Below are 15995 nucleotides of genomic sequence, written 5' to 3' on the forward strand. Positions count from 1 at the left end.
CTTTTTCTTCTGCTCTATTTTTCTTTTTTTTAATTTATTGTATAGAAAGTTTTATTTTCAGTGGCTTGAATGAATTATTCTTTTAGAGGCAATGTTAATATTATATTCTGGAGATAACTTATCTGTGTGCATGACAGTATTTTTGTATTCTTTCTGAATTCAAAAGTCACCTCTCCTTTGCTTATGATTCTTTCCAATCATATCTGGGAAGATGATAGGAAAGATTTCCAGATTAAAATACGGTTATTACCTTCAGATGTAATGGCACAGATTAAAAACACTTGAATATAGCTGAGTTGCAGTAAACACAATTGAAAAAAACTTCATCACTTCTGTGCTGTCTTTTAAAGATAGTGATTAATGTACCATTGCAGAATGATATATATGCCCATAGATTACTGTTTGAATTACTGTGCCTGCTTGCTGTCTTACTGTTCATCAGACAGATCTGAACATTTTATTTAAAGATTAGAGAAGAATAAAAGAACTTTCATTTTTGCATCAGCCAGGCTTATAAAATATACAGTAAGAAATAGGGTGGGAAAAGACAAATGACTCATTCTGTCCTGAAATTAAGAATTACAGAATCACAGGATTGTAGAGGTTGGAAGGGACCTCTGGACATCATCCATTTCAATCCTCTTCTAAAGCAGGTTCCTTAGAACAGGTTGCATGGGAGAATTATGTCTGTTTCCAGAGAAGAGGATGTCACAACCTCTATGGGCCGCCTGTTCCAGTGCTCTGTTGCCCTCACAGTGAAGTTCTTTATGTTGAGATGGGAAGTTTGATGCCCACTGCCCCTTGTTCTGTCACTGAGCACCACCGTAAAGAACTTTGTCCCATCCACTTGACTCTCACCTGTTAGCTATTTGTAAACATTGATGAGATTCCCCCTCAGTCTTCCCTGCTCTGGGCTGCACAGCTCCAGTACTCTGCCTTTCCTCAGAAGGGAGAATGCTATAAAACACTGGCTTGCAAATGATGACTCTTTTTCTGATGGTGTTTTGCTGGAAGTATTTCTAATGTGTGCTGGGAGAACTGAGCAGCATTTGTCATTGGAACTGCATGTCCCAGAGAAATGAGACTGTACAGATTCAGTAAGCTAAGTCCCTCTGTGTCTGTCTGTGAGTGCTCAAGGTTTAGGCAGAGCCACTGCCATTCTTACAATAGGGTGGCACATCCCAGCCTGGCTGGGGCAAATATTCAAGTTCTCATGGTTATCCTCCATTGAGGGCACAATTCTATGATTTACTGCGTTCCTGGAATCACATAAGGTAGGTGAGAGTTCAAAGTGTGCACTCTACTTTGAGTTCTGTGTTGGAGAGTCTCGGGTCAGATGTCCTGGCCCAGCTGCATATAATTGCATCAAACATGGCAGAGAGAAGATTGGTATAAAACCCCTCAGGTGTGCTAGTGGCTGGTAGGGAGAGCTGGTGGATGGTGAGGGTTCTGCTTTTTGTGGAGGTGTTCCGGATTTGTGAATTGTTTCTTCCTCAAAGGTAAATTACAAATGGTTTTGGTGTAGAACAGCAGAGAGGGGAGAATGCTTTTTAAGTTTATTATTTTTGCTAAGATGCTAGTGAATAATTGTAATGAATGTTAGACTTACTTGTATGAGTATGAAGGGAGAGTGAGAAGAGATCCATTATTTCTTTCTCTCAAAAGAAGTTTAATGCTTTTTACTAGAGGAATATTATTTTTGTCATGGCATTAATTTAAATGTTAAATGTCAGCATTTAAAACAGCAATGATGATAGTTTCATAAGCCTTTATGAGGGTGTAATTTTGAACTTCTAAGTCTAATTTTAAGGCATATATTGTTTGTTATAAGATATCAAGTAGTATACTACATAATGTTTCTAGCCAGTCAATGTTTGTCTTGGTATCCAAATTCTGCGAGGTGAAAAACCCTTTATGGTTAGTATTAATTGTTAAAAAGCAGCTATAGAGTTTTTTTGAATGCACATGTTTTAAACAGTCTTTCCTCACTATAACTAGTGTGGAAATCAAGCTTCACCCCGGGGTAAATTCAAGCATTTCAGAAATGTTTACCATTAGTCTGAAAGCCAAATAAAGATAAGCAGACAGGATGGAAGTCACAAGAATAGCAGAATAGGCACGATTTCCATAATGTATTTCATACTTTTTTGTTTTCATTATGTTTAGTTGCTTTAATGTAAAACATTGGTGATGCTGTTTCATAAAATAAATAAAATTACAACATGGGAAAAAATGGGAAGGTAAATTTCACGATAAATTAGCTGCAATCTGCTGTGTTATGAAATAATTTCTTTTCTTATCTTGATGACAATGACATGTAACAAAGGCAAAGTAATGGTTAGAGAGAATACTTTATCTGTTGGAAAAACATGGCTTTGAAAATTCTCCAGTGAATTTAAGCTTTCATCTTCCCTGACAAAGTAGCTAACTAGTTAATAGATGCAGTGTTCTGTCTGCTTGTTTGAACTAGTTCAGCAGCTGTTACATACTGTTCATCTGTTAGATTTTTCTGGGGCCCAGTCATCAGTGGGATAGGCAGGTGTGATCTGAGTAGAGGTGTGATGTGGTGCGCTGTGATAGCATTGATCAAGATGTAACCAAAAAGATTGAATTCCTCTGCTATTCTTCTGGATGTAACACTTGCTCTCAGACTTTCTTTTTCTTTGTAAGGAAGCAGAAGAAGCCAAAGTAGTCCTTTTCTGAGATCAATCACTTAGAAACTTCCTTAAATAATTTATCCTGAGTAAAATGAGTGATAGCCATCCATTCTCAACACTCTCCTTTTATTTCGCTGATTTTGCTCCCTTCCAGTTTCTCAGAGATCTCTGCCTTAGATCATAGTATATTAATATCTCTATTATTTGGAGAACGTTTTTCATCAGGTAGATATTTTCTCATTTTCTGTTGTCACATGTTAAAAAGCTCTGGAGTTGCTTATTATCTGACAAAGCTGATATATAGATACCCGATATATGGTAGATGGAAATGTATGTTGTCACACAACAGGATTTCCCTTGTGCAGTGGATGCAAAGTTGCCTGTTCATAATACTACATTTACTGCAGCCTCCCAGTGACAGTGTACAACATCCTTCTGATAACAGTGCCATGCCTCTGGAAAGCGACAGTGTTTCTTATGGTACAAACTGTATGCTTCTACTGAAAACTGACTGAATAAGAAGATTTTATAGGATCATTTGAGTTGGAAGGGACTTGAAGAGCATCTAGTTCCACTCCTCTGCTGTGAACAGGGACAATAACAGTCTGATCAGGTGCTTGGAGCCCCAGTCAGCCTCCTCTTGAATGTCACCAGAGATGACGAGATGAGACATCCACCAGCTTTCTGGGCAACCTGTTCCAGTGCCTCACAACTCTTATCTTAATAACAGTTTTCCATATATCAAGTCTGAATTTCCCCTTTTTCAGTTTGGTACTGTTTCCCCTTGTCCTGTCACAGCAGACCCTGCTAAAGATTCTATTTTTTTTAAGCCCCCTTTAGAAACTGAAATGTTGAATGCTAATGAAAAGGTGTCCTCAAGCCTTTTCCTCTCTAGCTGAACAGCCCCAGCTCTCTTAGTCTGTCCTCATATGGGAGGTGTTCCATCCCTTGGAATCATTTTTGTTGCTCTCCTTTGGATACACTTCAGCAGGTCCACATCTCCCCTGTACTGAGGATCCCACATCTGGACACGGTGCTCCAGAGATGAGACCCCACCAGCAAAAAGCAGAGGGACAGGATCACCTCCTTCACCCTCCTGACCATGCTTCTCTTGATGCAGTCCAGGGTACAGCTGGCTTTCTTTCTGCAAGGGCACATTGCTGCCATGTCCATCTTACCATCTTCCAGTATCTCCAAGACTTTTGTCAGGGCTCTATCCTTTCATCCTTCATCTTGTACTGATAGCAGGCATTTCCATAAGTGAGACTTGTACTTGGATTTGCTGAACCTTAATAGTTTCTCCTGGGCTTGCTGCTTGAGACAGTCTTCACAGAGAAGAAGTAACTTTTATTTTATTCCTGGAATTTGAAAACTATGTGGGAGACCAGTGAAGAATATTATGAATAAGTGTGAAGCTTGAATTTATTTTGCCTAAAATCTGTTGTTTTGATGCCTTTTTATTTTTCATCTCTGGTTCATTTCAGTGGTTATCTTCCAGTGTGACTGATACAGAGGAAAGAAGTAAATGTACCAAAAGGTTTTTTTTCTTGCTTTTCCCCTTCTATTAGACCCTAGTTTTCAGCTGCTTGCACACAAGAGTAGACAGATGTGCATATGCACATGTGTGCACAAAGACTAAAAAACTCTCCCCAAAATTAGAGGAAGGAATCACAGAATCACAGAATTGTAGGGGTTGAAGGGACCTCCAGAGATCATAGAGTCCAACCCCAATTGCCTAAATTGCCTAACTTTGCTGAAGTAGATGTGTTGATCATTGGATATGCAGTTTACAAAAGAAAGCCATTCTGCTTATCTCCAGTTCCATCAGGATCATTTACCTTCAAAGGATAGGAAAGAATGAACTGAAGATCAAAATCATCAGTCTTATTTGACTTCATCCAAGATTTATGGCAGTTGCTTTCAAGAGCAACTAAAACCAGCCACAGACCTCACAACCATATCACATTTTTTTTTTCCTCCTCTTTCAATATTTTATAAATGTTACAGGAAAAGTCAAGCTTTGGAGACATTAAAATTAAATATTCTTCTCCCTCCTTGTCTTCTGGAAACTTTGGAGAGATCTATTGGCAATCACAATGTAATATCTTGCTGAAATATCATCTCTCTGTACCTTTTCCTCTTTTAGTAATCTTGAGGTTTTTATATATAGTTTCATGTCTCTTTAGCAATCATGATTATAGCATTTTTATTTCTCTTGTTTGATTTCATATCAGAAAATATGTTTTGGTATAAATTGCTAATCGTACTGTATGTATCCATTCTTATTGGCTTGTTATTCAAATTTATTCTTCAACAAATTTCACCATATATCTAAATGATCTGTCTGAAAACAGTTTAAACACTGACATAGAGCACTGAAATATCCCAATTATTCCTTGCATGCATAAGAAAGTGTTGGGGTTTTTTCTTCTTTTTGTCTCTCTGTAAGTGATAAGGTTCTTTGCTTTCTTTTAGGTTCTTTGATTAAATTTGACAGGAAGGAATTTGTCCCCTATTTATATGATAAAGGGGGGCAATATGTGTGAGGCTGATATGGTGACTTTAAAATTATTAACAGTTGGTAAGAACTGATAAAGCAAATTTGCTTCTATGTATAAGTCACTCCAAACTTTTAAGAGTTTATTTGTAGCCATTGCTACAAATAATTTGAGGTTAGATTACTTAGTGAGATCATGCTTGCTAAATTCTCAGGCACTGTACTCAGAATGGCAAAGGGTTATACATCAAGTAAAACTTGGAGGTCTTGAAATTGGTTGAGTGAGAAATGTAAACCATTCTACCAACATGCTTGATCTGCATGAGCAAATCATTTCATGAAAGAGAAAATTAAGAGAATTAAGAAATGGAAATTTGGAAAATGGAAAGAGAATTAAGATACGGAGTAACTCAGCCCCAGTTTCCACACTCTTTGCCTTAGATCTTGATGCCCATCTGGTATAAACTCCTCAGAATTCAAGTTTAGAAATGTTCTTCACCACAGAGCTCAATGACAGAAAGCTTTCCTGATAGGTCTATGATACTTGGCTACCAGCTGGGTGCCACTTTCTCTCAGGCTTTTGCAAATTTCAAAGAAGCCCATAGTCTTACACAGGTAGAAAACAAGATATTTTGAACCCCTAGAATGGCTCAGTTTTTGTTATGTTGACAGTGCCTTGCCTACTGTAAGCTACAACGAAATCTGTGCTTCTAAAAGTAGACAGTCCTTGATTTGAATTAGCTGTCTTCAAATAAGATATTTAAAAGAAAACCAGCACAACTTGAGAATGTTAAGATCAAACAAAAAATAAAAATGCAATTTTTAGCTCATTTTCTAGTTAAGGATATCAGACTAGGAAGAGTTATCAAAGAGCTAGAAGTGGTAGCTTAATGTTAGTTTGTGCCAAACAAAACAGATAGTGGAAGTTCACTCAGTGTGCAAGACTTTCAGGTATTAAAACCACAGGAAAATGTTTTTGAGGTTTTATTATATTGATACAGTTTCACAGATAATTCTTCTTGTTTGGGGGCTTTATGCAATTTGGTTAAAATTCACTAGTTATCTCAAATATGTTGTCCAGGATCACAGTGCAGATAGTACTGTAGCAATCAAGTTTATTACTGAGACGCTCATACCTTGGAGAACAACAAATGAAAAGAAAAAGATAGTGGAAGGATGAATATAATACCATGGGAATACACAGCCAGAGTAGATGTAGAATGAATGGAATGCATAGAGTAGTGGGGAGAATGGAAGCCAGGGAGAAAATACTAATGTACAATCATTCTACAAGAACAGTGTTATGGAAGGGTGCTCACTTCACTTTCAGCCTTGCATTACTTAGAAAGAAATATCTTTCTCACAAAACATATGAACACTCTTGTTTCCTTTACTAAGAGATTTTAACAAACCTTTTCTTTTTTGTGCCTGTTGTACGGTTAAACCTTGTGCAGCTGGTAGCTGTAGAACCAAATAATTCAAGAACCAAATAACTTTTCAAAAATAATAAACTAAAATGCACAACAAAATACAGATGATAAAGTAGCCATCTCCCATTGGAAACTTATCCTCTTGTGAAGCTGCTACTGCTCATGGGTCTCACTGGTCTGCTCTTCTTTCTGAAGAAAGATACGACATTATTAAACCTCAAGTTTGATCTCTGCACAGTAGCAACTGAAGGAGAAGTCCTGCTGTTACTTACAAGCCAGAGAGATATCTAATAAAAACATATGTTTCCAATTGACTGTGCAAAAAAAAAAAAAAGCCTAATAAGCAAAAAGCTATCAGTGCAGAAAAGATGCTTCTTCCTTTATTGGCTTCTTCAGACAAATGTCATTCCATTCTGCATTTTAATAAGGTGCTTGAAAGGCAGGATGAATTGCTTTCTGCTTTCATAAGAACTTTAAATTTACTTTTTCCTTTAAATATTTCAATGTCTAATTTGACACAACCAGAACACGTTTATATTTCAGAGAAATCTGAACATCTGCGTTCAGGCATTTTTGCCTGGTTATCCAAATTTCAATAGAAAAACTTGTAGTAATTTGGGGAAATAGTATGAGCATAAAGTATAGGCATGACTACAGAGTATTAATACAGGTGAAATGAATAAAACAGTCTCACTGTAACTCTATTGCAAAGCTTCTCCCAAAGCTGCATCTCCAGAATTCTGTAATAAAACTGAAATGTTTTTATGGGAAGAAGTAACTAGTATATTGGATTTGGAGATCCTGGAACAAAAGTGTTGCACAGTGAGTTCAGTTAACACAATAGTCCCATAGGACAAAGCAGTACCCGAGAGTCTTTTTTTGTGCAAGTGTGTTTAATGTCTCAAAATGCTAATGTACCTTTATGTATAAGCAATTCCAATTTGGTTTCCTTTTCTTCCATACTGATTTTTGAAACTCCAATGTTAATCAGAAAACTCTTCTACCTTTTGTTGGGATCTGGCATTAAATCATACTTTCTTGGTTTCTCAATATTCCTTCTATCTATCTTTTAATTTTTTGAGTCTAGGTTGTGGGGTACTACTCAATAGCAAGGACTTGTTATTGTGACAAGTCTTTCCACATCCTATGTTAAAGGATGGACTTTTGAAGAAAACAGTTTTATGGAAACAATTTTTTTTTTAATGAAGTTTTGTCCAAAGCGTTGACAAATTATTCCAAAACCAGGCACAAACCCAGCAGGGTATGTATCTTGCTGAAGTGTTTTTGTTGTAGTTGTCAGATTAAATGTAATTTTGACAGTTGTAACCTCCTGGAAATGGCCACGCTTTTGCTTTTCTTTCGTAAAATACAGACTACGAATTCAAGTATTTGTATTATTTGATTTGGAGATGAATAGATTTACTTTTGATCTTTTTACTCATCTATCATCTTAATCATCTATCCCTATCATCTTAAAGGATGTGGGAGTAGAATGACTGTGGCAATATATACTTTAAAAAAAAAAAAAAAGCAAGTAGTGTATGCTAATTTACTATCACTATACTTGATTGCCCTAACAGTTTGGGTCTTAAAATTTTAAGGGCTTTAAGAGCATGTGTGCCACCACCATGGTACCACTTTGTTGTTTAAAGAAGACAAAAGTCATGGGAATTAAGGAAAAAAAACCAAACAGCACAGTTCTTGCTTTTTGTGGCGTAATTTTGAGAATTGTTATGCAGATCGCTACAGAAATTGTGAGCCTCATTGTAACCAATTTGATCAAAACTGCATCTTGCTAAAGTTAATACAAAGGCCTGAATGTACTGGCTGAACTGAATTTAGAGCAAGCTGCCTCTCTGGCTCAGATTATTTTATGACAGCTTGGACCCAAATGACTGTAAATCGTAGAGTTTAATTTTAAATTGACTTTCATAGCGTTTTTGAATTGGTTGTGGGGGAAACCAACGAGATTGAGGTTTTTTTGTAAGTTAAACACGTGCACATAGTTTTTTGTCTCTTTCTTTTGCAGCACACGGCTTCCACAGCCTGTTTGCAGAGGACAGCAGCTGTTAGCCCAAAGCTTATCCTAGCAAGCTGCAGACCATGCCAGTCACCTCTCCTGACTCTAAGTGCCCCATATGCTTGGACAGACTTGACAATATTGTGTACCTAGATCCTTGCTGGCACAAGTTCTGCTTCTCTTGTGTCCAAGAATGGTCCAAAATCAAAGCACAATGCCCACTCTGCCAACAGCCCTTCCTTTCTCTTTGTCATATAGCTCATGCTGAAGATGACATATCTAGGCCAGAAGAAAATGAACCTTTTTCCTACTCTGATTGCAGCACCATCATTTTTGCTGAAAGAACTTTTGACTTAAAGGCATGGGATCAGCATACCAGTTCTGACTATTCTACACCATTGCACAATGAAGGAAGCAGCTCAGACTCAACAACTCTTGCAGTCTTTCCAGATGAGGTGGATTCTCAAGTGCTAGAGCATGGTTCATCTAAGCATAGTGTTGATTGGTTGTCCTGGAATGATGAAACTCCAGGTCCTTCAGGAGAGTATAATGCAATCATAACTTCTCCAGAGGTATTAGAGAGCTCTGATGAGGACTCTGTTAGGGAGAGAACCACACTGCATCTTCAGTTACAGGTTGGTGTTGATGATGATGTGATGGTGAAAAGTCAGACAGAGTCCACTAGTTGTGAGAGCACTAGCTCCAGAGATTCAAGCAGATCATGGTCACATCACAAAGGCCATGGCCAAAGGAAATCAAGCAGCCTAGACAGTGACTGTTGTTACAGAAGAGCCTGTTACCAAAGCAGTTACCTGTTACACAGTCCAAAGACAGCTGGAGACAGCTTCTCTTGCAGTAAGAGCACTCAGACTAAAGCTCATTGCTCGAACAATTCTCCTAGTCTGGAATCCAGGATCCAGTCCTTCACCGAAAGGACAGATCTGCAAAGCCAAATGGGATTCCAGGAGAGACAGGACTCCTGTTACAAACAACGCAGATCAAGGAGCCGATCAAGCTCCAGATCAAGGAGCCCTTCTGGAGAGGCAGACAGAACAAGAAGCAAAAAGCCTGGTGGAAAGAGAAAGTGCAAAACTCGACACTTGGAGAACACAGAGACGGGGAGCACCACTATGGAGAGAAAATATAGTCTCCCAACATTCAGTGACTGCTACAAAAATAAAGGCAGCCTTTCAGACAACCAAGAAAGTAGTGAGATAAAACATGAGGAAAAGAATAATAGTATGGGAAATCCAAGTGTGGAGGGAGTCTATGAGCAGACAGAGATAATGAAGCGTGCTTTAAAGAAAAAGTGTAAGAAGAAACACCAGGAACATCACTGGAAAGATGCATAGTTCTTACAATTTAGTACAATTAATTTTTACTGCCAGATTCATGTGTGTGGTGTAAAATGACCTCTGCTGAAAAGCAGTAAGCAGTTTCTATGTAGATATTGAATAGCCCTTATTATTAATATGAAATATTAATAAAGCAAGAAGAATTTTTGGTCTAAAAAAGCAAATACATGGTCTGTGAAGTTTTTTTGATCTGTGCTTTTGTTGTGGAGTCTGTTTCCCTTGTGCCCTGAATGCACTGAATGCAGATCAGTCTTTAGCAGTTTCTGCAGAGCTCACTGCTTTCAGCCCCTTCCCAGTTCACCTCGTGGATGTCATGCTACATGTTGCACAAGGCATGTTGCTAGGAATGGTGAATCTGGGCACAGATGTGTTCTCTTTGGCAATCCTGGAAGCTGCCTTCTTGTGTGGTGGGTATGGCTGTGGCTGGCTTCCAGACCTGTGCAGCCAGTCTCATATCCTGCCCTTGACAGAAGATAGGGAGATAGGATAGAAAAGCTTTTGTGTTGAGGCAGAGACAGGAAGATCACTTGTGGTTACTCTTACGGCCAATCCAGGCTTAGCACATTTACTTTCAGTTCAATATAGAGTAGGGTGGTGAGAAACAAAAAAGCTAAACCCACTTTCCCCCCGCTCTTTCTTCCCAGGGAAGAAGGTTCATTCCTGATCCTTCTGCTCTCCTGAGAAGTGCAGGTGGCTGTGGGGTGGTTGCAGTCTGTCTGTAACAGAGTTTGTCTTTGCTGATGCTTCCTCCTTGCTGCTTCTCTGCTCCAGCATAGCTCATTCCCACAGGGCATGGTGCTTCAGAAATGGGCTGTAAACAGATTACTGAACACGCTAATTCGTTTCTTGGTGCTTTTTTTTTTTTCCTCAGACATCTGGATTAAGCTTCAGTTTCCAGCTTTGCTTTGCAAAAGTATTCGGAATTGATCCTGATGCGATCTTTTCCTTTGCAAGTTATCAAAGTCATAGTTATTAATTCTTCTAAGATAAATGAATACATCTGTTACTGCTTACATGCTTTAATCTACCCAAACTATTCACTAGTTTAATTTCCTAACACATTGGAATTGTTTCATATTTTATTGATAATTTTCAGAGATTTCATTCAACCTATGTTTCTCTCAGTAGAAAATAGTGCTACTACTTCTCTATTTTAGAGTGAAACTACAACTCCTTTTAACAACTGCATACTTGAAACTGCAGGGCAAAATTCTTCAAATATCTGACTGTCGCTGAAATTATTTCCCCCTCCAGAGGCTAGCTCAGAGCCTAATCAGAGTATTTATACCCCCATCCATGCTCTTCTGGGGCAACACATTGCTGTTCAATGATGTGGACCCCTACACTGCAGTTTATTTTTTCTTCTGTTTGCTTATTCTCTGCAGTCTGCAAAAGCTTGACTCAGGTATGTTCCTTCAATAGAAGTGAGTGTTTTACTGTTGCCGCCAGAGGTGGAGCAGGTTGATTTCTAGGTGGGAGGTAAAAGTTGTCTGGTTATGCTATGGGGAGAACAGCATCCAGTCTGGGCTGGAAGGATGAAGAAAAAAGAAAGCCTCAGCACTCACTTGGAAGGCATAGTGCTTGCTCCAGCAGGTTGCAAACCACTGGGCTCTCCAGAGAAAGGCTTGGAGGAAAATGCTGCCTGGCATATTCAGGACAGCTGTTTATAGACCAGTGGTTTGTATCTGTTCTGCTTGATTGAGCTGCTCAGAGTTCTGCTTTTTAAAAGTAAGTTTTCCTGCCTTGCATTAGAGTAAGACACTTTTTTGAACAATAAAGCCTTCTGCCTTTCTTTAGAGCAACCTCTCAGTCCTATGTAGGGATATGAAGGGAATTATTTTCCTTTCTTTAAAAAATGAAAGAGGAAAGTCTTGCAGCTCTCCATCGTTCAGCTGCATGTTATCCTTTTCAAGGGCACTGAGTACCAAAGTTCGTGTCAGAGAGCAGGTATGAATGCTGCAGAGGATGCTGTGGAGAAAGAAAGGAGTGACGTTTTCAGTGGAGTTTCCTTATCAGCTTAAACCATCTTGGTAAGGGCACCCACAGCAAAAGGCTACCAGTAGTGAGCTGTGGATTGCTGTGGACTGTTCTTCCACCATTAGGATCCTCAGACCACACATGTGAAGTGAACAAAGTGTAAGGGATATGATGCCACCTAGTTCAGATAGTAATTAGTAGCTTCACTGTGGGGTATGATAAATTATTTTGTCTCTAAATCTGGGCTGCTGCTGCTTGGCTTCTGTCCACTGCTGAGATAAATACATAGATACCCAGCTGAGGATGCATTCTCCTTCTTGCTCTGCATTGAAACACTTGCAATGTGGTCAGGAAGTGGAACTTTTGATTTTCTGTCTCATTACATTAAAAAAATGTATTAAATGAAAGATTAGCTGAAGAAACAAAACTCGCTGTAGTTACAGAAGAGAGAATGGTGCAGGCACAGTGGAGAATAAAATAAAAATGACAAGTTAATCTACAATCCTTGAAACAAAAAGAAGGGGGAATCAAGGTAAAGATTTAAAGCACTTCAAATAAAAATTGAATTTTGGTAAAGTTAGGTAGCTGCTTGAATATCATTTAAGCACCTGTTAGTGTAATGCTTCATAATTAAGCAACAACAATGTAATCCAGCTATGCCTCATCAAGCTAGAAGTCAGTTGGGTTGTTTTACTGATAGGAGGTACAGGCATGCAAACAGTGTAATTTGATAATGTTGCCAATACCCAGGAGTGGAACTGAAAGAGATCATTCCCTTTGCTTGAGTATTAGGAGAAACTTCCCTGAAAGAGTGATCAGACTCTGGAATAAACTTTCCAGGGAGGTGGTTGAGTCTTCATCTTTGGATATGTTCAAGAAATTTACAGGTGTTGTACTAAAGGACATGTTTCTTTGTGGAAATATTGGTGGTAGGTGGTGGTTATACGGGGTCATCTTGAAGGTCTTGACAGCTTCTGGGCAGGTTCCAGGGATCTCAGCAGGAAGTCCTTTGTTCTCATCTTCTGGGCCTTGCACACCTAGATCAGTAGATTTAAGAAGGGAGATGCCAGCTGGCATCTGTCTTTCACAGGATATAGCAGTATCATCTCTCAGGCTTCTTCAAGCCAGTTTCATTTTCTTCCAGGCCAAGTCTTCAGCCCTTAAATACTCCTGGGCTGTCTCATTCAAAGGCAAACAACTCCAAATAAATGCTTTGAGACGTAAAACTGTCCACAAAGTGATGCTGATTGCCTCATGTAAGAAATGTCTCAAATCAACCAGTCTCAGACAGGTATCAGAAGTAATTTCTTCATGTTTTAATTCTGTCAAAAAATGTATATACATACACACTAAGGAGGCATTACTTTCAGAGCCCATTTTATTATACTGGCCCGCAGTGTTGGAGGTGATGTTGATGTGGTAGCAGTAGATGTTGAACCTTCCCACCAATATCCTGTTATCCTGTATGTTGTTGCCATGTAGCAGACAGCAGCAGAGGGACAGTTTGACAGAGTGGTGCCTGATGTAGAAATACAGGTGAAACAAATGTGTGGAACTGAATTCCTCTATGTGGGCAAAATGGCATTGACTTTCCATTGACATTAATCAACACTGACCATCCATGTGGATACGAACACAGTAAGGCAATTGGTGTTGCATTTTAGCAGTGGTGACAGTGGCTCACCTTGCTGGTGCAGATTGTTACGAGTGAAGTTGAATTTCGTGGCTTACTTCAGTGCTGCTCTCATCTGCTCTAAAGCAGTTCTGTATACCCATGAATAGTTTGTGAGTTCAGTGTGGGTATGCTGTTCTTTTTTGACAGTTATGAATAGTGATGTTTAGAAACAGGTTTGGCAAACACGTGTATCTGATCTGAATATTCCTCTACCTAATTTTTGTGATGGCAGTGTATGAATTGGAAACAGTTCATTGCAGAAATAAAGAACAACAACTTGTCTATCAAAAAAGAAAAAGTAAAAAAGAAAACCAATTTTGTGCAGTATTTCTTTCAAATAATAACGGAAGAAAAAAAATCACAAAACAGTTACAGTTTTGCAACACAGAAACAATCACATAAGCTTTGTGGAAAAAGCATATGGGCACTTTGGATAAAACAGGAACATTTTTCTCCCTTTTCTTTAACCTGAAGAAAATGATGCTTATGTTATCTTTTCAAATTACCTATCTTTCTTATGTAATAAAGCACTTCTTTTTTTCATCAAAATAACATGGCAAGTTCCCAGTGAAGCAATCGTACTGCAAAAGAGAAAAAAAAAAGATCAAAGTGGAAATGATACCAATCATGGCTAGCTAGGACTCTCTATTAAGAGAAAAAAATAAACTGGAAAGTATGGCATGCTATATGCTAATGCTCAGTGGCAGAAACCCCGGTTGTGACCCAATATTGGTGCATATATTGTGCATCTCTGATGACAAAATGTATTAAGGAAATGCTACAGTTGCCTGGTTGCTGCATTCAGAAGTTCAGAAATGAGGAAGACTGATTGTAACACCTTCATTCTTTCCTTCTGTTCTTGTATTTCAGAGCATCTTCTGCTTTGAGATTTCATAATAGTTCTTGGAAATATCAGCAGATCCTCCACTTTTCTAAAAATACAAGGTTTACTCATACTTTTAATTATTAATGATTCTTTCTCTCTTTCTTTTCACTCTGGAGTATTCATCAGATTAGGTTTAAGTCTCCATAGCTCTCACTATTCCTGCATCGTCTTTTGTATCTTTTTTGGCCCATTTTATAAGAAGGCCCAAAGTATATCTTGTGGGCTAGAATTTGCTACAAAGTCATATAAAAAGTGTTGTAGCTACAACTTTATTTACTGCTAAATACAAGGAAAATACATGCACTGAAAGAAAATCTATCTCTGGTCTTGCAAGAAAGGATCTGTACACATTGACTTTTTACATCAAAAGAAAGATTTCTGGACTCATTGCAGCTTTTGTAGCACATGTGCATTGATACATGCTATGTAAGTTACAACCTTATATGCTTAATTAAAGATCTCAATTTTTTAGGAGTTTGTATTTTTATCAGATATGATTAGGTATCACAGAAACACAGAATTGTTAGGGTTGGAAGGGACCTCTAGAGATCACCAAGTCCAAGCCCCTGCAAAGCAGGAGGCAGTATACTAATAAGACTTAATATGTAACATTACCAATAAGAATGAAATTGAAGGAGAGATAAGTAACTATTATCACAAGATGAGCGGGAGAGAAAAAGATGGGCAAATGAAATGACTAAATAAGATTAAAACTGACCACTGACCACTTGGGAAGAATACAGGAATGTTGTTAGGGCCTGCAGGGATGCGACGAGAAAGGCTAAAGCCCGCCTGGAATTAAATCTGGCGAAGGCTTTTTTAAGTATGTCAACAGTAAAAGAAAGACTAGGGAGAATGTGGCTCCCCTGCTAAGTGACGGGGGTGTTCTGGTAACAGGGGATGCTGAGAAGGCGGAGATACTGAATGCCTTCTTTGCTTCTGTCTTCAGTGGAAAAGCTCCCCTTCGGGAATCTGAGACCATGGAGGTTAGTGAGAGGGTCTGGGGAATGGAAGACCTCCCTTCTGTCAGGGAAGAAGTGGTCCGAGAGCACCTAGGATACACCAATGTTCACAAATCCATGGGACCCGATGGGATGCATCCACAGGAGCTGAGGGAGCTGGCAGAGGTGATTGCTGAACCGCTTTCTGTCACCTTTGAGAGGTCTTGGAGGATGGGGGAGGTGCCTGAAGACTGGAGGATAGCCAATGTAACTCCGGTCTTCAAAAAGGGCAAGAAGGAAGACCCAGGCAATTATAGGCCAGTCAGCCTCACCTCTGTCCCTGGAAAGGTGATGGAACAACTGGTGCTGGATGTCATCTCCAGACCACTGGAAGAAAAGGAGGTTATCAAGAGTAGTCAGCATGGGTTCACCAGGGGGAGTTCGTGCTTGACCAATCTGGTAGCCTTCTATGATGTTGTCTCTGGCTGGGTGGATGGGGGGAGAGCAGTGGATGTAGTCTACCTTGATTTCAGCAAGGCTTTTGATACTGTCCCCCA

The 15995-nt window shown here is 39.0% G+C and overlaps 1 protein-coding gene across 1 annotated transcript; it reads left to right on the forward strand.

The window, feature by feature from the left end:
* Positions 1 to 1393: 1393 nt before the first annotated feature.
* TOPORS (TOP1 binding arginine/serine rich protein, E3 ubiquitin ligase) lies at positions 1394 to 10171 on the forward strand. Its single transcript, XM_048931161.1, has 2 exons — positions 1394 to 1499; positions 8614 to 10171. The coding sequence occupies exon 2, from the start codon at positions 8688 to 8690 to the stop codon at positions 9954 to 9956; it is 1269 nt and encodes a 422-aa protein (XP_048787118.1). The 5' UTR covers positions 1394 to 1499; positions 8614 to 8687; the 3' UTR covers positions 9957 to 10171.
* Positions 10172 to 15995: the final 5824 nt, after the last annotated feature.

This window comes from Lagopus muta, chromosome Z (genome assembly GCF_023343835.1).
Source record: "Lagopus muta isolate bLagMut1 chromosome Z, bLagMut1 primary, whole genome shotgun sequence".
Taxonomy (NCBI): domain Eukaryota; kingdom Metazoa; phylum Chordata; class Aves; order Galliformes; family Phasianidae; genus Lagopus; species Lagopus muta.